The 23,253-nt window shown below is 43.8% G+C and overlaps 1 protein-coding gene across 2 annotated transcripts in view; it reads right to left on the bottom strand.

The window, feature by feature from the left end:
- stard15 (StAR-related lipid transfer (START) domain containing 15) overlaps positions 1 to 23,253 on the bottom strand; it is a 32,004-nt gene that overhangs the window by 5,472 nt on the left and 3,279 nt on the right. For both annotated transcript variants that reach the window (XM_080746175.1, XM_080746176.1), the window contains exons 2-4: positions 7,527 to 7,674; positions 2,572 to 2,675; positions 1,186 to 1,303 (exon numbers count right to left, since the gene is read on the bottom strand). In XM_080746175.1, coding sequence (XP_080602301.1) covers positions 1,186 to 1,303; positions 2,572 to 2,675; positions 7,527 to 7,674 — 370 coding nt within the window. The remainder of the gene's footprint in view (positions 1 to 1,185; positions 1,304 to 2,571; positions 2,676 to 7,526; positions 7,675 to 23,253) is intronic.

Here is a 23,253-nt window from a genome sequence, read left to right as displayed (position 1 = left end):
ACTTGGACTGAAAGACCTAAAAAAAAAAAAGAAAGAAAAAAAAGAAAAACACTCTCCTGTCTCCCCAGTTCGGTGCGTTCACTGCGGTGGCATCGGTGCCTCTCTCTCTCTCTCTCTCTCACTCTGAACGCTACAAAGGGATTTAACTAAACAAAATATTCTTCATGCTCAGCAACAACAACACATAAGGTCCGTTCAAAAAGGATCTAATGCAACGTGTTGCACCTGTGGCTGTGGGCTTTAGATTAGCTGTGGACTCGCACTCGCTCGCTGGAAGAGGTTCCAAAAGGAGCTACCGTTGAGAAATCATTGCACTTTTGCAGGCAGCCAGCCATGGTCACAACAATGCGACTCTACTCTTACTCTATAGCCTAAATAATTATATCCCTAATGCAAGGTGAAGCTGTATTTTATTTCTACTGTATATCCCATTCACATTCAGATCGTTTTCAATCCCAAATACAATGCTTTAACTGTTATTATTGGTTCCTTACGCACCTGCTTGTCAAAAAACCGTCAAAAATAACGGTATGCGATTTCACAGAAGGGAAATTTGTATTCTCACGGTAATTTCCACAAAAATTACTAGGTATTTTGCCGTCAAATTTAGGACCCCAAAACTCCCGGAGGACAAAATAAGGAGCCGTTTTCACATGGCGTGAATTTCAAAATTGCCGTAATTTTTGAAGAAACTTCCAGAAGTTTTGCTCAATGAAAACGGGGCTTTATACTACATAAATGTCCCCCTTGCTTCTCTGATCCCATGTCCTGCATTTGCTAGAAGTCCTTCCCAATGTTCATCTTCAATATCCATACCCAGATCAGTTTGAGACTGTCACATGTATCACCCAACTGTTGCTTTGACATTTTATAGAATTCAGAGGCGGTATGAGCATCGTGTGGTAGTTTTAAATAGTCAGGCAATGGATTTTCACCAGCATCAAATGTGATGTTCCAGAGGAACATCACATTTGATTGAATTGTTTCTATGAAGTCTGACTGGGACTGGAGGAGTTTCCACAATATCTGAGACAGACTGCAGGTCTACTGCTGCCTCTCTTAAAGACCTTTCTGCTTGCTGCTGCCTCAGTACCTTACTGCCTCAATAAGGATTACTGTCACTGGTGTGTGTGTGTGTGTGTGCGTGTGCGTGTGCGTGTGTGTGTGTGTGTGTGTGTACAGTACCTTTGGGGTCAACCTGGGTCAGATAGTACAGCGTACAGCCGTTGGTTCCGTTGTTCTGGATCAGATATCCTGTCAGCAGAGACACTGCTCTCACATAGTCCTTCTTAGGAGGATGTTGCTGCAACATGATCAATATATAACATATATGATCAATATCTGATCAATATATAACATATCTGATCAATATATAACATATCTGATCAATATATAACATAACTGATCAATATATAACATAACTGATCAATATATAACATATCTAATCAATATCTGATCAATGGAAACACAACAGTATACCCCATTTTATACCCCAGAATTAGCCATATTTGAACTGGGGACCCCCCCAACATCATCATATTTGAACTGGGGACCCCCCCAACATAATCATATTTGAAGATAAATGTTCAAAAGTAGACCTCAAAAATATATATATTTTGGTTTAGGAACCACTGAAATAGAATAAAATAGAAAATGTGATCAGAGGTGATTTGGTGGAATGTGATCCAGAAGTGTTTCTATAGTTATGTTGAAAACAAACATCATGAATGATAGACTTCTGCTTTTCACCACTGAAAGGCCAGAAATAAGCTGGCAGCCAGCAGTGTGGTGGAGTAAAGGTGTAAAATATACACATGTAAATATATAAAAGTAAAGTCTGAAATGCCTCAACGTTACCGGGTGTTTAACAGAGTGTAGTGAACATCGTTACCGGGTGTTTGACAGAGTGTAGTGAACATCGTTACCGGGTGTTTGACAGAGTGTAGTGAACATCGTTACCGGGTGTTTAACAGAGTGTAGTGAACATCGTTACCGGGTGTTTATCAGAGTGTAGTGAACATCGTTACCGGGTGTTTGACAGAGTGTAGTGAACATCGTTACCGGGTGTTTATCAGAGTGTAGTGAACATCGTTACCGGGTGTTTGACAGAGTGAAGTGAACATCGTTACCGGGTGTTTGACAGAGTGTAGTGAACATCGTTACCGGGTGTTTGACAGAGTGTAGTGAACATCGTTACCGGGTGTTTGACAGAGTGTAGTGAACATCGTTACCGGGTGTTTGACAGAGTGAAGTGAACATCATTACCGGGTGTTTGACAGAGTGAAGTGAACATCGTTACCGGGTGTTTGACAGAGTGTAGTGAACATCGTTACCGGGTGTTTGACAGAGTGAAGTGAACATCGTTACCGGGTGTTTGACAGAGTGAAGTGAACATCGTTACCGGGTGTTTGACAGAGTGAAGTGAACATCATTACCGGGTGTTTGACAGAGTGAAGTGAACATCGTTACCGGGTGTTTGACAGAGTGTAGTGAACATCGTTACCGGGTGTTTGACAGAGTGTAGTGAACATCGTTACCGGGTGTTTGACAGAGTGTAGTGAACATCGTTACCGGGTGTTTGACAGAGTAGTTGATGATCAGGTAGTCGTTTCCCAGAGGAAGCCACGACCTCATGGTGACAAAGTCTCTGTTCTTCAGCGGGCTGGGACACTTCCCTGTTCAATAACATACAACATGTTAAATAACATACATGTTCAATAACATACAACATGTTAAATACAATAACACAATGAGACAGAGGACTAGGACACTTCCCTGTTAGTTAGAGACACACATATAAAATAAAACATTATAAGACAGAGGACTAGGACACACATACAGTATAAAACACTGCATTAAGACGAAGAAGACGTGTGGGACACTTCCCTGGACAAAGACTAGAAATACAAGCAGAGAAACACACAGTGAGTGTGTGATGTTCCTAACACTAGTGGAAGTGTTCTGTTGGAGCAGCGCTGGTTCAGCTCAGCCTGAAGCCACGGCCAGGTCAGCACATCAGAGGAGGAAACTGTAGCGCTGCCCAAATTTGGAGATGACTGATCACTGATACCGCCGCCTGTACTGCGCATGCGTCTCCACCATGTTAACAGCCGCATGCTGAAACAATGCCCACATTTGGAGATGACTGACATCCATGACAGTAGAACTATGGTCTGTTATGGTTCAGTTACAGTAGAACTATGGTCTGTTATGGTTCAGCCACTCTGAGGCCACGCGGACACTTTCTGTGTGTAAATGGGCGGGCACGGCGAAAATCTCCGCTGGCCAATAGCATGTGTTCTCCTCCCCCCACCCCCCTCTGCTCCTCTTCTCAGCACAGAGAACGCTGCTGCGTCATGACGTCAACACATTCGGTGCGACGCTCTCTGCACTCTGATTGGTTAGGGAAATTCTACACTTCCTACAACAGTGATCATAACGCGATCGCCCAGGCTTCTTTTTCTTCTGATCCCCAAAAGAAGCCTGGGTTTCCGAGGCTATGGTTCAGCTAACAGTAGAACTAGACTATAGTCTAAATCATAACCATGACATCATGCACATTAAATCATAACCATGACATCATGTATATTAAATCATAACCATGACATCATGTACATTAAATCATAACCATGACATCATGTATATTAAATCATAACCATGACATCATGTACATTAAATCATAACCATGACATCATGTATATTAAATCATAACCATGACATCATGTATATTAAATCATAACCATGACATCATGTACATTAAATCATAACCATGACATCATGTATATTAAATCATAACCATGACATCATGTACATTAAATCATAACCATCACCAACTAGAACATTGTCTCAACTCTTTTACAGTATACAGACACACTCCTGTTCCTCTGCCCTCTGTCACACTCTAGTCTAGTGGTTCTCAAAGTGGGGTCCGGAGACCCCCAGGGGTCACTGAGGGGTTACCAGGGGGTCCCCAGCAAAATCAGTTTAAGCACTTTAACCCTACAACAGTATCTGCAGATCTAAAAGGTTACACTGCCACTCATTTTGCGCTTGCAGATCTACTACAGTATGTTCACAAAAAAAATCTGTTTTTGACAACAATGACATGCTCAAAATAGGGACGCTAGCAGGCTTATGAATTATTATGGTCCTTCTTTCTTTCTTTCTTTCTTTCTTCCTTCTGAACACCTCTATAGTGCAGTACAGTACAGTGTATCTGCATTGCTGTTGGTTCACAGTAGGAACAGTTTCTTGTTACTGTACTGCTCTATACAGTACAGTACAGTGTATCTGCATTGCTGCTAGTTCACAGTAGGAACAGTTTCTTGTTACTGTACTGCTCTATACAGTACAGTACAGTGTATCTGCATTGCTGCTAGTTCACAGTAGGAACAGTTTCTTGTTACTGTACTGCTCTATACAGTACAGTACAGTGTATCTGCATTGCTGCTAGTTCACAGTAGGAACAGTTTCTTGTTACTGTACTGCTCTATACAGTACAGTACAGTGTATCTGCATTGCTGCTAGTTCACAGTAGGAACAGTTTCTTGTTACTGTACTGCTCTATACAGTACAGTACAGTGTATCTGCATTGCTGCTAGTTCACAGTAGGAACAGTTTCTTGTTACTGTACTGCTCTATACAGTACAGTACAGTGTATCTGCATTGCTGCTAGTTCACAGTAGGAACAGTTTCTTGTTACTGTACTGCTCTATACAGTACAGTACAGTGTATCTGCATTGCTGCTAGTTCACAGTAGGAACAGTTTCTTGTTACTGTACTGCTCTATACAGTACAGTACAGTGTATCTGCATTGCTGTTGGTTCACAGTAGGAACAGTTTCTTGTTACTGTACTGCTCTATACAGTACAGTACAGTGTATCTGCATTGCTGCTAGTTCACAGTAGGAACAGTTTCTTGTTACTGTACTGCTCTATACAGTACAGTACAGTGTATCTGCATTGCTGCTAGTTCACAGTAGGAACAGTTTCTTGTTACTGTACTGCTCTATACAGTACAGTACAGTGTATCTGCATTGCTGCTAGTTCACAGTAGGAACAGTTTCTTGTTACTGTACTGCTCTATACAGTACAGTACAGTGTATCTGCATTGCTGCTAGTTCACAGTAGGAACAGTTTCTTGTTACTGTACTGCTCTATACAGTACAGTACAGTGTATCTGCATTGCTGCTAGTTCACAGTAGGAACAGTTTCTTGTTACTGTACTGCTCTATACAGTACAGTACAGTACAGTACAGTACAGTGTATCTGCATTGCTGTTGGTTCACAGTAGGAAACAGTCTCTTGTTCCCTCGAGCAGAGAAAGTGCTGAACTCTCTCACCCCCCCCCCCCCCCAGCATATTGTTGTTGTTGTGCAGAAACCTCTTACTGATGTTCAAACTGTGTGTTTCTACAGATCTGCATGCTCACAACATTATATTACATATACAATATTCACAATGTGTGAGCTTGTAGATCTGCTATTTTCACAATGTCTGCCTCTAATGTTTGACAATTTGGCCAATGTTTAATTTGTCATTTTAGAGGTATCAAAAAGTAATTAAATTGTCACTGTAAAAATGTGCATAAAGTTTTAAACCCTCTAAAGACTTAAACGCCACGGCCTGAAAAGGTTGAGAACCAGTGCAGTCCAGACTTCATACTGTATACATATTACTGTATAATATTACTGTATAAATTATTAGTGTATATTGTATCTGTCAGGTGGAAACAGATCCGTTACTCTACAGGAAATGATCTATTAAGGCTCTGTTTATGCTTTTCATTGGCTCAATATTCATGAAATCCACAGAACTTAAAACATCTACAGTATCTATTCTATATATATCTACAGAATGTTCGGTACCAGCAACAGACTGCAGAAGAGCTTCTTTCCACGAACAATCAAGCACATGAACAATCTGTCAAGAAGGAGAAAGATCCAAGGCAAAAGGAACCGCCCAGCACCTTCTATCTGTGAGGAGACAGCACTACCCACTGCACCTCCGTTCTCTTTCGTGTTCGAGACTGACTCTCCACTACATATTTACAATATGTAGTGGAGAGTCAGTCTCTCCACTCAGAGAACCTGGGTTACAATGTAACCTTCCGTTCTATAGGCCTACCATATCAGCAGCTATCTATGTATTTATTATCTAATTACACCAACCTTTAGAATGTTGTTTCAAATGTATTTGAAAACATCATTGCATAACACAGGGTTCCCACACATCTTTACCAATTAATTTCCAAAACGTATCCAGAATAGTTTAACCCGATTTCCAGGACTATAACAATAATTCAGCTCCATAACGAGTCGCCTACTCCTATGCGCAATGCCCAAAGACAGGTAGTGTTTGCCAGTGGTTCTCAACCTTTTCAGGCTGTGACCCCCGAAATAATCATATTTGAACTGGGGACCCCGGCACCCTGACGAGCACTAAGAGTAGAGGAATTTTGTATAACACTATTCTATTCAATTTCTGCCCCTGCTATTTGACAATTTGGCCAATGTTTAGTGTAATTTCAGAGGTATTAACAAAATCAATACCCAAAGACAACTATTTTTCCAGGACCTTCCAGGACCCTTGATCAATTCCAAAACTTTTCCAGTACTGGAAAAATATTTTTCTAATTTCAAAATATTTCCAGGAATTTCATGACCGTGCGAACCCTGATAACAGTATAAATGATGTTTCTAGCAGATTCCAGAGGCCTGCTCTAAGATAACATAATGTATTGTATGAAGTATAAGGCTGTCCTGAACGTGACTATAAGTGTGTCTTTGTGCAGTCTAGTGTTGTATAATAAAGACAAACTGAGTTACAATGAATTAGACAGAGTTAGAATCAATGTTTGCTCCTCTTCTCTTCTCAACTGTTTGATTCACTATCGATTCAATTCCTAGAATCTAATCAATAGTCAATGTCCCTGCTTAAAGTTTACACACACACACACACACACACACACACACACACACACACACACACACACACACACACACACACACACACACACACACACACACACACACACACACACACACACACACACACACACACACACACACACACACACACACACACACGTCGTTTGAGGTGACCTCTCCCTTGTCAACATGAATCTTTAAAACTCCCCCATTCTGACATAAATAAGTAACGTGGTGATGACAGACAGACAGACAGACAGACAGACAGACAGACAGACAGACAGACAGACAGACAGACAGACAGGGTTAGGGTTAGGGTCTTACAGCTGTAGTATCAGTAGTACAGTAGGGTCTTACAGCTGTAGTATCAGTAGTACAGTATGGTCTTACAGGTGTAGTATCAGTAGTACAGTATGGTCTTACAGCTGTAGTATCAGTAGTACAGTATGGTCTTACAGCTGTAGTATCAGTAGTACAGTATGGTCTTACAGCTGTAGTATCAGTAGTACAGTAGGGTCTTACAGCTGTAGTATCCTACAGACAGACAGGGTTAGGGTTAGGTTTAGGTTTAGGGTTAGGCTTAGTGTTAGGGTCTTACAGCTGTAGTATCCTACGTCGGCGTTGACGGTGAGACGGCCGATGTCGTAGGTGTCAATCATGTTGCTGTCCCACTTCCTCCGGTAGCTGGTGTCATGGAGGACGTCGTAGAGAGTCTCTGCTGACACGTCTTTACACACGATGCACATCTGTAGAGACATAGAGAGGTCTTTACACACGATGCACATCTGGAGAGACATAGAGAGGTCTTTACACACGATGCACATCTGGAGAGACATAGAGAGGTCTTTACACACGATGCACATCTGGAGAGACACAGAGAGGTCTTTACACACGATGCACATCTGGAGAGACACAGAGAGGTCTTTACACACGATGCACATCTGGAGAGACATAGAGAGGTCTTTACACACGATGCACATCTGGAGAGACATAGAGAGGTCTTTACACACGATGCACATCTGGAGAGACATAGAGAGGTCTTTACACACGATGCACATCTGGAGAGACACAGAGAGGTCTTTACACACGATGCACATCTGGAGAGACACAGAGAGGTCTTTACACACGATGCACATCTGGAGAGACATAGAGAGGTCTTTACACACGATGCACATCTGGAGAGACATAGAGAGGTCTTTACACACGATGCACATCTGGAGAGACATAGAGAGGTCTTTACACATGATGCACATCTGGAGAGACATAGAGAGGTCTTTACACACCATGCACATCTGTAGAGACATAGAGAGGTCTTTACATACGATGCACATCTGTTAACACATAATAAACATGATACACATGAATCATGATGCACATCTGTAGACACACAAACACACACTATCATTTCATATCTACTGTTCTCTTTTGCTAGCAGGCCTAAACAAACTTCACAGTATTATCCACATTGCTTCCAAGATCATGGGACTTCACTCTCTCAATAACACATGACACTGATCATCCTCTGTATCAATAACACTGATCATCCTCTGTATCTCTACGTCCACCTCATGCCATCAGGGTGAAGAACAGAACCCTGAAGAGGAACAAGGTTGGGTTTAGCAGGAGTTTTGTCTCCTCAGCCATCGCTGCACTGAACAAACTGTCCTGTTGATAAGATGGTTTTCTGTGTACAGTGGAGACCTGATGATCTTTGTGACGTTGTTCATGAATACGTGTAGTTGTTGTTTTGAACAGACTTGTGAGGACAACACAGATTATTATTATTGCCAGGTGGAAGGCGGAGGTTTGTTGTGCCTCAACAAACTCAGGCTCATTAAAGTCAACTTGTACTCGGGCAAACAATGTGGCATGGTCATGCTGGACCTCCAAAAAGGCATCATCTGACACCGTAAATCACTCTCTACTGATTGACGAGTTGAAGGCAAGCGGTTTGGAACCCGATGGAATCCTATCTGGGGGGGAGGGGACAGGTGGTGCCCCCCCCCCCCCCCCCCACCCCCATCTGGAGGGGAGGGGACAGGTGGTGCCCCCCCACCCCCACCCCATCTGGAGGGGAGGGGACAGGTGGTGGAGGTGAACGAGACCCCCCCCCCTCACCCTATCTGGAGGGGAGGGGACAGGTGGTGCACCCCCCACCCCCCACCGGGCTGCTGGTGTTCCTCAAGGAAGCATACTGTACTAGGACCTTCACCGCTCCTAATTATGCTAACGACATGACATCAGCCTGTGTTGGCTCGGCTGCTGCCACAGCAGGTCACATGTTTGTAACGGAACCCAGGCAGCAGTAAAAGTGGAGCCTCGGGTGGAACGGTTCCAGCAGCGTCAGGTGAACGGGGGAGGGGTCAGGGTGATGTCATAGAGAGGGGGGGAGGGGTCACGATGATGTCAAACTGGTTACTGTACTCCCGGGGGGGCGGGGCTAAAGACGTCAGTACTTTCCAGTGTGTCAGCGGAGCCACTGTTAACGGAGGATCAATGGATGCATGTAACTCTATCAGCACTGTCCTGAACACTGCTGTTAAACATTTATACACACAGCCCTCTGTCTCTCTGGGTCTCTCTGGGTCTCTCTCTGTCTCTCTGGGTCTCTCTGGGTCTCTCTCTGTCTCTCTGGGTCTCTCTCAGGGGTATGCAGCTGCCATACCCTGGGTCCAGGGGGGAAACATAAAAGTTACCTTTAAATATAAATCCATGAATGTCTCTTTGTCTATCTGTATTATGTTGCTAAATTACAGTAAAATAACTACAACATTTGACAAAATGGTCACTTTTACAAGGTATTGTGGCACGTTTACTAACATGCCAAGTTTAGCTGCACTTGAACAACCGTTCCAGGCTGCCATATCCAGCCCAAGAAACCGTAGAAACGGGGGGGAAATAGAATGTACTTCTTAAGGTATGGCAACATAACTGGTGTCTTCCTCTCTCTCCAAAATTCAGATTCAAATGTGCTTTATTGGCACGACAAGCATTTTTATATTGCCAAAGCATTGCATACAGTATGATACAAAATATGAATACATATTCAGACAAATATGCCTTAATACATTATAATTGTCCTCTATAACTACAATGTAAAATTAAAAACACCTCAATTATTGTATTTATTCTAGAAATAGTTTCACTCAGTAGGGGAAATGCCCGTCGCAAGTTGATGATGTCATAAATGTCAAGTGTGATCTATCCCTATGGAATTTATGGCATGCATGTGAAAATAAAAACAAACGTAATACTTCCTATGGTTAATATGAGCATCAAATCAATATTTCAAATGTGTTTGTGTTTTGTTTTTTTTGCACATGCATGCCATAAAAATGACACATGACATTTATGACATCATCAACTTGCGACAGGCATTTCCCCTACCGAGTGAAAGATTAGCTATTTCTAGAAGAAATAAAATATTTAATGTGTTTTAAATTTTACATTGTAGTTATAGAGGACAATTATAATGTATTAAGACATAGTTGTCGTATTAGTCAGGGATCACTTTAACAACACAACACTTATCCCTCATGTTGTGACACATATTGCTGCCAACCTTGAACATTAAGGCTTTCTCACCTAATAAGCCTGAATCATGAATCCATTGCCTGTGAACACTCTCTCTCTCTCTCTCTCTCTCTCTCTCTCTCTCTCTCTCTCTCTCTCTCTCTCTCTCTCTCTCTCTCTCTCTCTCTCTCTCTCTCTCTCTCTCTCTCTCTCTCTCTCTCTCTCTCTCTCTCTCTCTCTCTCTCTCTCTCTCTCTCTCTCTCTCTCTCTCTCTCTCTCTCTCTCTCTCTCTCTCTCTCTCTTCCCCCCCCCCCACCCCCAGAACTTCCTCTGTGTTGAGGTGTGGACATAAGGATAAGGACAGACAGAAAAGTAATAGCACTCTATTCCCAGCCGAGCCGCACGTTTTGATGTATATATTACGGGGGTGGCGTAAATCTAGTGGCATTTATTACGTGCCGAAATTTTGTTAAGTGATTGATTATATATACTAGCCCTTACCCGTTCAAAGATATGAGCTCCGAAATGATGTGCAGTGTGTGGGTTATGGAATGGGCACTGTGCACACAGTATATGAGGGATGGAAAGTAACTTTAACTGGTGCTTGCATGCTAATATGTAGGAGCATCAATGTAAGAAATACCCGTTCCATTTAACGGCTACAGAGATACTGTGTACCGATCTGCATGATTTTTGGACATCATCTGTAACAGGGCCAGAACCCCCCCCCCACGCCCGCCTGCCTGCACACCCCCCCCCCCCGTGTGTGTGTGTGTGTGTGTGTGTGTGTGTGTGTGTGTGTGTGTGTGTGATTGTGCATGGCCTGAACAACAGCGCCCCTCCCTTAACATGTGCGGTCACAAAAGGTACTGTAGGCTAAATAGATATAGATACACCATAAAAATGCTAATATACAGCATACGATTGTGAAAGTGACAAACGGGCTTCACAGTTATGTCAGGTGTGTTCATATGCTGATGGTGATGCGATTTCAGATCAATTGCTCCAGCCACCGAGGAGAAACGCTGAGACAGACAGACAGACAGACAGACACTCACTCAGACATTCGCAAAATTATAGTATAGATATTTCTAAAACGGCTAGTTCCATTCCTTGATTCTGATTGGCTGGTTGCTGTGGTATGTGAGACTATAACCCACACCTTTAATCAGTTCATATCAAACCCAGGTGCGTTATTTCTGAGAGGGTTGGAGACACGCCTCTCAGCCGGTGTAAAATACCAGGTAACCACTCGCCTCTTGAGGCTTATTGCTTCAATATGTACTTAAGTATGGCGGATTACAATGAGTGTTTTGCCATTGCATGGCAGGCACACTTAACAAGACTTCTACTTAACAGAGTATTTCTACATTGCAGTAGGCCTATTGATACTGCAGTCATTAAGTGTGCCTGCCATGCAATGGCAAAACACTTATTGTAATCCACCATACTTATATATAGTTCTACCCCAGTTTATATTCTTCACACTTTCAAGCACAGCATATGAGCGGAGCGCGTTTTTGACGTGAGCGACTTTTCAAATGGGTCTGAGCGGCTTTGGAGCGAGGATTTTCCTCCACTCCTTGGAGCGCCGACCTCCTCTGCTCCTAGGCGACCCTGTTGGGGCCGCGCGCAGCATGTTTCCAACAAAACAGTGCCAAGTGCAGTCTGTGGCAGTGCAGCCATGTCGCAGGATGGAGAAAGCACCGCGGTATGTATCTATATGTATCTATATCATCCACACAAGGCTATGTTTATAATAAATAGCCTACCTTGTGTCAGTTAAGTTATATAGGCCTATCACCAGCCAGTCAAAGGATACGATTTGGAATGCAAGTGAGACTGATGAAAAACACACGCCATAAGTCGCCTCCTTCTCGAATGTGGTGATTAATCAATAACCAACTGGATTTAATATTGCTCATCTTATTAAAAAAAATGCCTTAGATGGCGTCTTTTGTAACATTGAAGGCAGCTCTCCATCAAAGGCTCACGTTACAGCAGGCATTTGTGTTGGGAACACTTGTTGTGGCAAAGCAAAGGAGAAAGTGTTTCGGACATGGTAGCAAAATACTTTTTTTATTTTGGCTGCTGACGACCCTGAGCGGAGCGGGGAGCGACAAATGCGCAAATCAAGGTGAGCGACGGAGCGGCGGGAAGCGGCAAAGCCCGGTGGCCGACCAGAGTGAGGAGCGAGCGCAGAGTGACTTTCGTTCCCGCTCCACTCCGCTCACAAGTATCTGCCACTTTTTCCGTCCGCTTTCAACTCCCACACACTTTGTGCTAGAAACTTTGTTCAAACTTCGACATGTTCAGCTTAACACAGTGATTATTGCTTGTATTTTTCTTTTTTTAACATTTTTCATATTTTTTGAAATATTTAACTTTTAAACTTTTTACACTCCTCATAATGGGAGTCTATGGAGAAAAGTGCCCATTTCTCTGGCGCACGTTGTTTGTGCTCTCATAACTCTTTTATACTTTCACCTACAAACCATTTCCCTCCTTCTCGTTTAAAGGACAACTTTAGTTTTTTACAACAAGGGTTCATATTTTAGATTGTAATTAAATAATATAAAAGATGAGTGTTAAAATTATTTCATTTACTTCTTTCTATTGTTTTAGAGATTCTTATTTCAGTGGTTGGGGGCATGCGTACAAGTGGCTAAATATGTCATTTTACACAGAATAAGCCCAAGATACAACGCAACCCTTCATGGTTGGATGTGACTTATGGGGGCTAGAAGTGTTACTGTAAATAGCAATAAAGAAACTGCTGGCTTATTATGTCTAAAAATACATATTTAGCCACTTGTACGCATGCCCCCATGCGTACGGCACGCATGCCCCACATTTTAGCACGGTAAACGCGATAAAACAATAGAACGAAGCAAATGAAAACATTTTAACACTCACTTTTTCTTTTCTGTAATTACAATCTAAAATATGAACCCTTGTTGGAAAAAAACAAAGTTGTCCTTTAAGCTGTTTCCAAACTCACAGTCTGAGGCTGTCAGGGAACCCCAGCGACCCTCCCCCCCCCCCCCCCCCCTCCCCCTCCCCCCTCCCCCCCTCTCTCTCTGCAGTGGAATGTTAAATTATTCAGGCGGTATAGCGATGCCTCAGCGCTCCACAAACACTGGATGAATTATTAAAGAGTCACAGCTCTAATCTTCATCATTACTTCATCTTAAATCTGTTACAGGTTGTGTTAATATGTTAACATCTCAACATGTGTGTCTTCAACAGGGGGTCCAGGACCCCCTAGTGGGTCCTCGGGGTCACTGCAGAGGAGGCTGCAGAACCTTTGTTGTGATCTGGGAACTTTGGTTTTACATGAACCACTGGAACCATTCACCTCCCTATTCTGGTGGGAAGGTTTGGCGAAAATAGCCGATCTACAAGCTCACAAGTCACAACCAGCCGCGACCTGGAGATCAATGGGTTTCCACCATCTTTAATGGTGCATGAAACCCTAGGCTGTTTTTGTAGTTTTTCCACCAGGTGAAAAACTACAGCAGGATAAAAACATGGCTGACTGCATCACACTGACCTTATAGCACACAGTGAATGATGGTATTTACAATCTGATCCATGCTCAGCCCTGCACCAATCAAAGTTACAGGATTGGTTTAAAGATGGGGACTCAGGAGTTAAGATTTCAGAGGCTTAACAAAATACACTGGTGTCTACTGTCTACATATTGACAAGACAGAGAAGGTGTACAGTCAGCTGGGGCATTAAGGCCACTGTGGTCTCAGGTCATGCCATTGGTTTGAGGGGCATTAAGGCCACTGTGGTCTCAGGTCATGCCATTGGTTTGAGGGGCATTAAGGCCACTGTGGCCTCAGGTCATGCCATTGGTTTGAGGGGCATTAAGGCCACTGTGGTCTCAGGTCATGCCATTGGTTTGAGGGGCATTAAGGCCACTGTGGCCTCAGGTCATGCCATTGGTTTGAGGGGCATTAAGGCCACTGTGGTCTCAGGTCATGCCATTGGTTTGAGGGGCATTAAGGCCACTGTGGTCTTACAATCCAGATAACTTAAGTAAAAAAAAAACAGGTTCACTTTAAGCTTTGGGCATAAAGGTTCTGGGACCTGTGTCATTCCTATGGTGACCACACTAAACACGCCTGCTGCTGTAGCTTAGCCTTAGCGTTAGCATTAACACAGGCTACAGTAAGTTAACTGTGCTGCTGTAGCTTAGCCTTAGCATTAGCATTAACCCAGGCTACAGTAAGTTAACAGTGCTGCTGTAGCTTAGCCTTAGCATTAGCATTAACCCAGGCTACAGTAAGTTAACAGTGCTGCTGTAGCTTAGGGTTAGCATTAGCATTAGCCCAGGCTACAGTAAGTTAACAGTGCTGCTCAGGTTTCCAGCCTCCTGCCATTACCTGTGGTTTCCACCGTTAATTTTTAAGCATGCTGATGCCCTTCACTCACTGCAGGATAACCTAGCACTGTCTGTCTGTCTGTCTGTCTGTCTGTCTGTCTGTCTGTCTGTCTGTCTGTCTGTCTGTCTGTCTGTCTGTCTGTCTGTCTGTCTGTCTGTCTGTCTGTCTGTCTGTCTGTTTGGAATTCATCAATATCACTTCACTATGCGTAGTAAAACAGATCTGATTTGCACTGCACTTGATTTTTGTAGACTTTTTGTACACTTGTAGATCGGCTATTTTTGGTGAACCTTCCCCCCAGAATAGGGATGCTGGGGTTCAAGTGGTTACGTTGTGTAATATGATGTAACGAGTCGAGTCTAAACACTAGCCATGGATGAGAACGTTATTTACAGGGCTGACCGGAGGTGTTGCTGTTAACTTCCATTCAGAATGTCAGCATGTGCGTGTGTCATTGATTTAGGATTTTAATTCATGAAGAAAGCTAATGGTGAAAATCATGGATTCATAATGAATGTAGCACACTGAAAGAATAGTTTCTGTCTGTCTGTATGTATGATGTGATGTACAGTAAGACCTGCTCTGTGCAGCACTGCAGCTCAAAATGTGCCTCATTAATGATGACTTGAAAACGAGTGCATCTCTCCTTTCCGACATGTCTAACCCTATGTCTTACCCTAACCTTAACCCTAACCTCTATGGAAGTGTTGCCACTCCGACAATAAGAAGTCACTGTCGGAGTGGCGACCCCTCGGAGGGGACGGGCCTCCATTCCGAAACCCCACCATTCCGAAACCCCACCATTCCGAAACACCACCATTCCGAAACCCCACCATTCCGAAAAAGTTAAAATAAATTATTTTAACTTTCACCCACTTTCACCCACCTCCACCCACTTTACCTCACCCACGTTCACCCCCCCCCACCTCCAACCACTTTCCCCCTCCTCCACTCACTTCCTCCCACCTCCACCCACTTTCACTCACCTCCACCCACCCACCTCCACCAACTTTAACCCCTTTAACCCAGCCACCTCTACCCAATTTCACACACCCCCACCCACCTCTACCCACTTTCACCCAACTCCACCCACTTTCTCCCACATGGATCCACCCACTTTGGCCCCCCCACCTCCACCCACTTTCACCCGACACCAAGGGGCAGGAAAGTGGGTGGAGTTGGGTAAAAGTGGGTGGGCCTTGGTGAAAGTGGGTGGAGGTTGGGGGAAAGTGAATAGAGCTGGGTGAAAGTAGGTGGAGGTTGATGGAGTGGATGGAGGTGGGTGAAATTGAGCAGAGGTAGGAGGTGGAGGTGTGTGAAAGTAGGTGGAGGTGTGTGGAGGTGGGTGAAAGCGGGTGGAGATGGGTGGGGTGGGTGGAGGGATCTGGATGGAAGTAGGTGAAAGTTAGTGGAGGTGGGTGGGGCTGGGTGAAACTTGGTGGATGTGGGTACAGGTGGGGGTGGAGGTTGGTGGGGTGGATGGAGGTGGGTGGGTGGGGTAGGTGAAAGTGGGTAGAGGTGGGTGGAAGTGGGTGGAGATGGGTGGAGTTGGGTGAAATTGGGTGGAGGTTGAGAGTGGGTGGGGGTGGGTGGGGGTGGTTGGAGGTGGGTGAAAGTGGGTGGAGGTTGGTGGGGGTGGATGGAGGTGGGTGAAAATGAAACTGCATATTCGGAATGGTGGTGTTTCTGATTTTCGGAATGGTGGGGTCTTATAGAACAATGGGAAACCCCACCATTCCGAATAATGGAAGTCAATCTTCGGAATGGTGGGGTTTCGGAATGGAGGTGTGTACCCGAAATCAACTCTCTCTGATTGTAAAGGTATTTATGTACACAGCTGTACATGAAGAAGACCTTCTACTATGTTTAATGCATGGTCTAAAATCATTGATTCCTTTAGGAACACTTGTGTTTTTGTCGTGTCATTTGTTTTCAAGGGGAGGCGCTCTCCATTCCGACATTGAAAACAAATGACACGACAAAAACACAAGTGTTCCTAAAGGAATCAATGATTTTAGACCATGCATTAAACATAGTAGAAGGTCTTCTTCATGTACAGCTGTGTACATAAATACCTTTACAATCAGAGAGAGTTGATTTCAAGCTCAGGTCATTCAACTCCTCTTTCACACAGGTGTGTGTGTGTGTGTGTGTGTGTGTGTGTGTGTGTGTGTGTGTGTGTGTGTGTGTGTGTGTGTGTGTGTGTGTGTGTGTGTGTGTGTGTGTGTGTGTGTGAGTAGTCTTGCGTAGCCAGACAACTATGCCACAATCTCCGATACGCTGTATAGAGTCTGGAACTACACCTCCTGAAATCTGAGTAACTGAAGCTGGCATTTCCGTTGTTTTTATGTCTACGTCTGCTAAGCAGCAAGCTACATGCTTAGAGGATGTTCTGTTCCATTACTGTTTCAGAGAACTACACAGTAAAATACAGCATAAAGACATGACATACAACCTGCATGTGTAGACCTGTGCCTGCAATTCTATTGCATCAGTTCTTTAGTGTCAGTTCTTTAGTGACGCGGTGCGCTTGTAGATCGGCTGTTTTCACTACTTTTGTGCGACGGCCTTGTGTGACGAAGCAGGGCTTTACTTTGCGAAAGAACGCACAAATTGGAAACTTGGAGATACAAGGTTTCCACCCGACAACAACGATATTTTATTCTGATTGATTTATATTGATTGATTGTATAGTACCTTGTACACTTCTGCTTTGGCGATGTAAATGTATGTTTTCTCATGCCAATAAAGCCCTTTGAATTGAATTGAATTGTGCCAATGCACACTTCTACCAGATTCCATCACTATCACTAACAACATTTTAAACTTGAAGTACAAAGTTATTTCAGTCAGTTCTAACCAAAATGGCTATTATCTCAACGTTTTCCTTGCAATATACCGGTAATCACTAAAATATCGTCACTGTCAGGCAGAAACCTCGTATCTCCAAGTTTCAAATGTGTACGTCTTTTGGTAAAGCAAAGCCCTGCTTCATCACACAAGACTGTCGCACATGCGAGGCGTTGTGTGCTTGTAGATCTGCTGTTTTCATTAGTTTAGATCATTTTATAGATGATAAATACAAAACGAACAGTTTTGGACATACAAGGTTTCCACCCGACAACGACGATATAATATAAATATTAGGTGCTGGGAGTGAAAATTATAATGTAGGGGTGCCTCGGATTAAAACAACATTCATGGGGTGACCTGAGACAAAGAAGTTTGGGAACCCCTGCCAAACTGTCACTTTTCAGGAAGCCACTTGTACACATGCCCCCACCCACTGAAATGAAAATACTAAAATCGCTAAAACAACAGAAAGCAGTAAATGAAAACATTTAACACTCATCTTTTCTTGTCTTTAACACATTGACCGCCATTTTAACATACCTCCGTACTCCCACCTGCCATTCGTCTCCATAGACTTCCATGTAATTGGGTGTGCACGGATCATGCACACCCATGCCTAGATAATGCACCACGTGTGTCCACATTGCTCACAGCTTTCAAACAAAAAAATCCGAATGGAAATCCGTTCAGGCATTCATGAGATAACAGCCACTATGTTTAACAAAGATGGCTGCCAAAATGGCTGCCATGCTTGAAAGATGGGGTTGCTATGGGGGTTAAACATGCAATTTCGCGATTGCTATCATGCCTACTCCATTTTTTGGGGTCAAAAAAAAAATTTTTTTGAATTTTTTTTTTTTTTTTTTTTAATTCTCGGGACTATCGGGCCTGGCGGGGAAAGACATTGGAATAATCTCGGGACTATCGGGCCTGGCAGGGAATGAGTTAATGACTATCTAAAAACAAAGTTGTCCTTTAAGTCCTCTGTAACATACAGGCTTTGTAGGCTAATGTACCTCTGACTGTAAAAGCTGTGTAGGCTATTGCAGTGTTTCTCAACCACTGTGCCTGGGGACCTTTGGTGTGCCCCTGAGAAGGGTCAAGTGTGCCCCTTGAAACTGCTTGAAAGCACACAACGCCTTGCGGTGCGAGGCGTTGAGTGCTTGTAGATCTGCTGTTTTCGCTACTGTTGTGCGACAGCCTTGTATGATGAAGCAGCTTTGCGAAGAAACGTACAAATACAAGGTTTCTTCCCGACAGTGACAATATTTACACCCCCGTATTATGTTGGTGTGCCCATGGATTCTTGCAGAAAAAAGGGCTGACAGAACCCGGTCAATAAAAACACAAGGTCCACCAAACTATCCACCATCCAGTCACAATTAGCTCATAATAATCGGCTAATCGTCAATTAATTGAGACGATCGTGATTATTTTGCATAATCATCACAACCGTTTCCATGTTGAAAAATGTTCATACATTTTCAAATATAAACAAAAAGTGGAAATAGCAGTGGAAATAGCAGATTCACGCTGCGTTGTGAGCGTGGGCTATGTCCACTGTTCAAAGGCAAAAACACAACTGAATAGTTAATCGTGACAGACGTATATCAATCAATGAAACTCTATTTACAGTATATAGCACTTTTCATCGAGCAAGTGCAGTCCAATGTGCTTCACCGATCAAATAGGGAAACATTAATGAAATGAAAGGAGAGTATGACAGCCCTTAATGCTAGAACCTAGGGTAGGCCACCTGGCCTGGTGGGGATCTGCACTGTTCCACTTGTACATTTGTAACCATAGTAAAAAGGATTGATTCTAGGATTTTAATCCAGATGGAAAGTATCCAAATTCAGCATCACATCATTAAAACGGTGGGGAGGGTTAGATAGAGAGGTTTAAGAGAGGACAAACATCAACTTCATCATGTTCCTAGCTGTCAGGGATCTGCACTCCAAGGAGCGCAACGTTCTAGTATATTGTATCCATAGTGTTTATAGGATTGATTGGAAAGTATCCAAATTCAGCTTCATATCATTTAAAACAGTGGACAGAGAGGGCTGAGAGCCTTCATCATGTTCCTATAGCCACTAGCCAGGGTGAAATGCCAACACTAGAGAGACTTCATGTTCCTATAGCCACTAGCCAGGGTGAAATGCCAACACTAGAGAGACTTCATGTTCCTATAGCCACTAGCCAGGGTGAAATGCCAACACTAGAGAGACTTCATGTTCCTATAGTCACTAGCCAGGGTGAAATGCCAACACTAGAGAGACTTCATGTTCCTATAGCCACTAGCCAGGGTGAAATGCCAACACTAGAGAGACTTCATGTTCCTATAGTCACTAGCCAGGGTGAAATGCCAACACTAGAGAGACTTCATGTTCCTATAGTCACTAGCCAGGGTGAAATGCCAACACTAGAGAGACTTCATGTTCCTATAGCCACTAGCCAGGGTGAAATGCCAACACTAGAGAGACTTCATGTTCTTATAGTCACTAGCCAGGGTGAAATGCCAACACTAGAGAGACTTCATGTTCCTATAGTCACTAGCCAGGGTGAAATGCCAACACTAGAGAGACTTCATGTTCCTATAGTCACTAGCCAGGGTGAAATGCCAACACTAGAGACTTCATGTTCCTATAGTCACTAGCCAGGGTGAAATGCCAACACTAGAGAGACTTCATGTTCCTATAGCCACTAGCCAGGGTGAAATGCCAACACTAGAAAGACTTCATGTTCCTATAGTCACTAGCCAGGGTGAAATGCCAACACTAGAGAGAGACTTCATGTTCCTATAGTCACTAGCCAGGGTGAAATGCCAACACTAGAGAGACTTCATGTTCCTATAGCCACTAGCCAGGGTGAAATGCCAACACTAGAGAGACTTCATGTTCCTATAGCCACTAGCCAGGGTGAAATGCCAACACTAGAGAGACTTCATGTTCCTATAGTCACTAGCCAGGGTGAAATGCCAACACTAGAGAGACTTCATGTTCCTATAGCCACTAGCCAGGGTGAAATGCCAACACTAGAGAGACTTCATGTTCCTATAGTCACTAGCCAGGGTGAAATGCCAACACTAGAGAGACTTCATGTTCCTATAGTCACTAGCCAGGGTGAAATGCCAACACTAGAGAGACTTCATGTTCTTATAGTCACTAGCCAGGGTGAAATGCCAACACTAGAGAGACTTCATGTTCCTATAGTCACTAGCCAGGGTGAAATGCCAACACTAGAGAGACTTCATGTTCCTATAGTCACTAGCCAGGGTGAAATGCCAACACTAGAGACTTCATGTTCCTATAGTCACTAGCCAGGGTGAAATGCCAACACTAGAGAGACTTCATGTTCCTATAGCCACTAGCCAGGGTGAAATGCCAACAATAGAAAGACTTCATGTTCCTATAGTCACTAGCCAGGGTGAAATGCCAACACTAGAGAGAGACTTCATGTTCCTATAGTCACTAGCCAGGGTGAAATGCCAACACTAGAGAGACTTCATGTTCCTATAGTCACTAGCCAGGGTGAAATGCCAACACTAGAGAGACTTCATGTTCCTATAGTCACTAGCCAGGGTGAAATGCCAACACTAGAGAGACTTCATGTTCCTATAGCCACTAGCCAGGGTGAAATGCCAACACTAGAGAGACATGCCAACACTAGAGACTTCATGTTCCTATAGCCACTAGCCAGGGTGAAATGCCAACACTAGAGAGAGACTTCATGTTCCTATAGTCACTAGCCAGGGTGAAATGCCAACACTAGAGAGACTTCATGTTCCTATAGTCACTAGCCAGGGTGAAATGCCAACACTAGAGAGACTTCATGTTCCTATAGCCACTAGCCAGGGTGAAATGCCAACACTAGAGAGACTTCATGTTCTTATAGTCACTAGCCAGGGTGAAATGCCAACACTAGAGAGACTTCATGTTCCTATAGTCACTAGCCAGGGTGAAATGCCAACACTAGAGAGACTTCATGTTCCTATAGTCACTAGCCAGGGTGAAATGCCAACACTAGAGACTTCATGTTCCTATAGTCACTAGCCAGGGTGAAATGCCAACACTAGAGAGACTTCATGTTCCTATAGCCACTAGCCAGGGTGAAATGCCAACACTAGAAAGACTTCATGTTCCTATAGTCACTAGCCAGGGTGAAATGCCAACACTAGAGAGAGACTTCATGTTCCTATAGTCACTAGCCAGGGTGAAATGCCAACACTAGAGAGACTTCATGTTCCTATAGTCACTAGCCAGGGTGAAATGCCAACACTAGAGAGACTTCATGTTCCTATAGTCACTAGCCAGGGTGAAATGCCAACACTAGAGAGACTTCATGTTCCTATAGCCACTAGCCAGGGTGAAATGCCAACACTAGAGAGACATGCCAACACTAGAGACTTCATGTTCCTATAGCCACTAGCCAGGGTGAAATGCCAACACTAGAGAGAGACTTCATGTTCCTATAGTCACTAGCCAGGGTGAAATGCCAACACTAGAGAGACTTCATGTTCCTATAGTCACTAGCCAGGGTGAAATGCCAACACTAGAGAGACTTCATGTTCCTATAGTCACTAGCCAGGGTGAAATGCCAACACTAGAGAGACTTCATGTTCCTATAGTCACTAGCCAGGGTGAAATGCCAACACTAGAGAGACTTCATGTTCCTATAGCCACTAGCCAGGGTGAAATGCCAACACTAGAGAGACATTCCAACACTAGAGACTTCGTGTTCCTATAGTCACTAGCCAGGGTGAAATGCCAACACTAGAGAGACTTCATGTTCCTATAGCCACTAGCCAGGGTGAAATGCCAACACTAGAGAGACTTCATGTTCCTATAGTCACTAGCCAGGGTGAAATGCCAACACTAGAGAGACTTCATGTTCCTATAGTCACTAGCCAGGGTGAAATGCCAACACTAGAGAGACTTCATGTTCCTATAGCCACTAGCCAGGGTGAAATGCCAACACTAGAGAGACTTCATGTTCCTATAGTCACTAGCCAGGGTGAAATGCCAACACTAGAGAGACTTCATGTTCCTATAGTCACTAGCCAGGGTGAAATGCCAACACTAGAGAGACTTCATGTTCCTATAGTCACTAGCCAGGGTGAAATGCCAACACTAGAGAGAGACTTCATGTTCCTATAGTCACTAGCCAGGGTGAAATGCCAACACTAGAGAGACTTCATGTTCCTATAGCCACTAGCCAGGGTGAAATGCCAACACTAGAGACTGCATGTTCCTATAGCCACTAGCCAGGGTGAAATGCCAACACTAGAGAGACTTCATGTTCCTATAGCCACTAGCCAGGGTGAAATGCCAACACTAGAGAGACATGCCAACACTAGAGAGACTTCATGTTCCTATAGTCACTAGCCAGGGTGAAATGCCAACACTAGAGAGACTTCATGTTCCTATAGCCACTAGCCAGGGTGAAATGCCAACACTAGAGAGACTTCATGTTCCTATAGTCACTAGCCAGGGTGAAATGCCAACACTAGAGAGACTTCATGTTCCTATAGTCACTAGCCAGGGTGAAATGCCAACAATAGAGAGA

Source organism: Nannobrachium achirus (genome assembly GCF_963921795.1).
Source record: "Nannobrachium achirus genome assembly, chromosome: 17".
Lineage (NCBI taxonomy): Eukaryota > Metazoa > Chordata > Actinopteri > Myctophiformes > Myctophidae > Nannobrachium > Nannobrachium achirus.
Note: the sequence above shows the minus strand (reverse complement) of the source record. Positions and strands in the feature narration are given on the sequence as shown.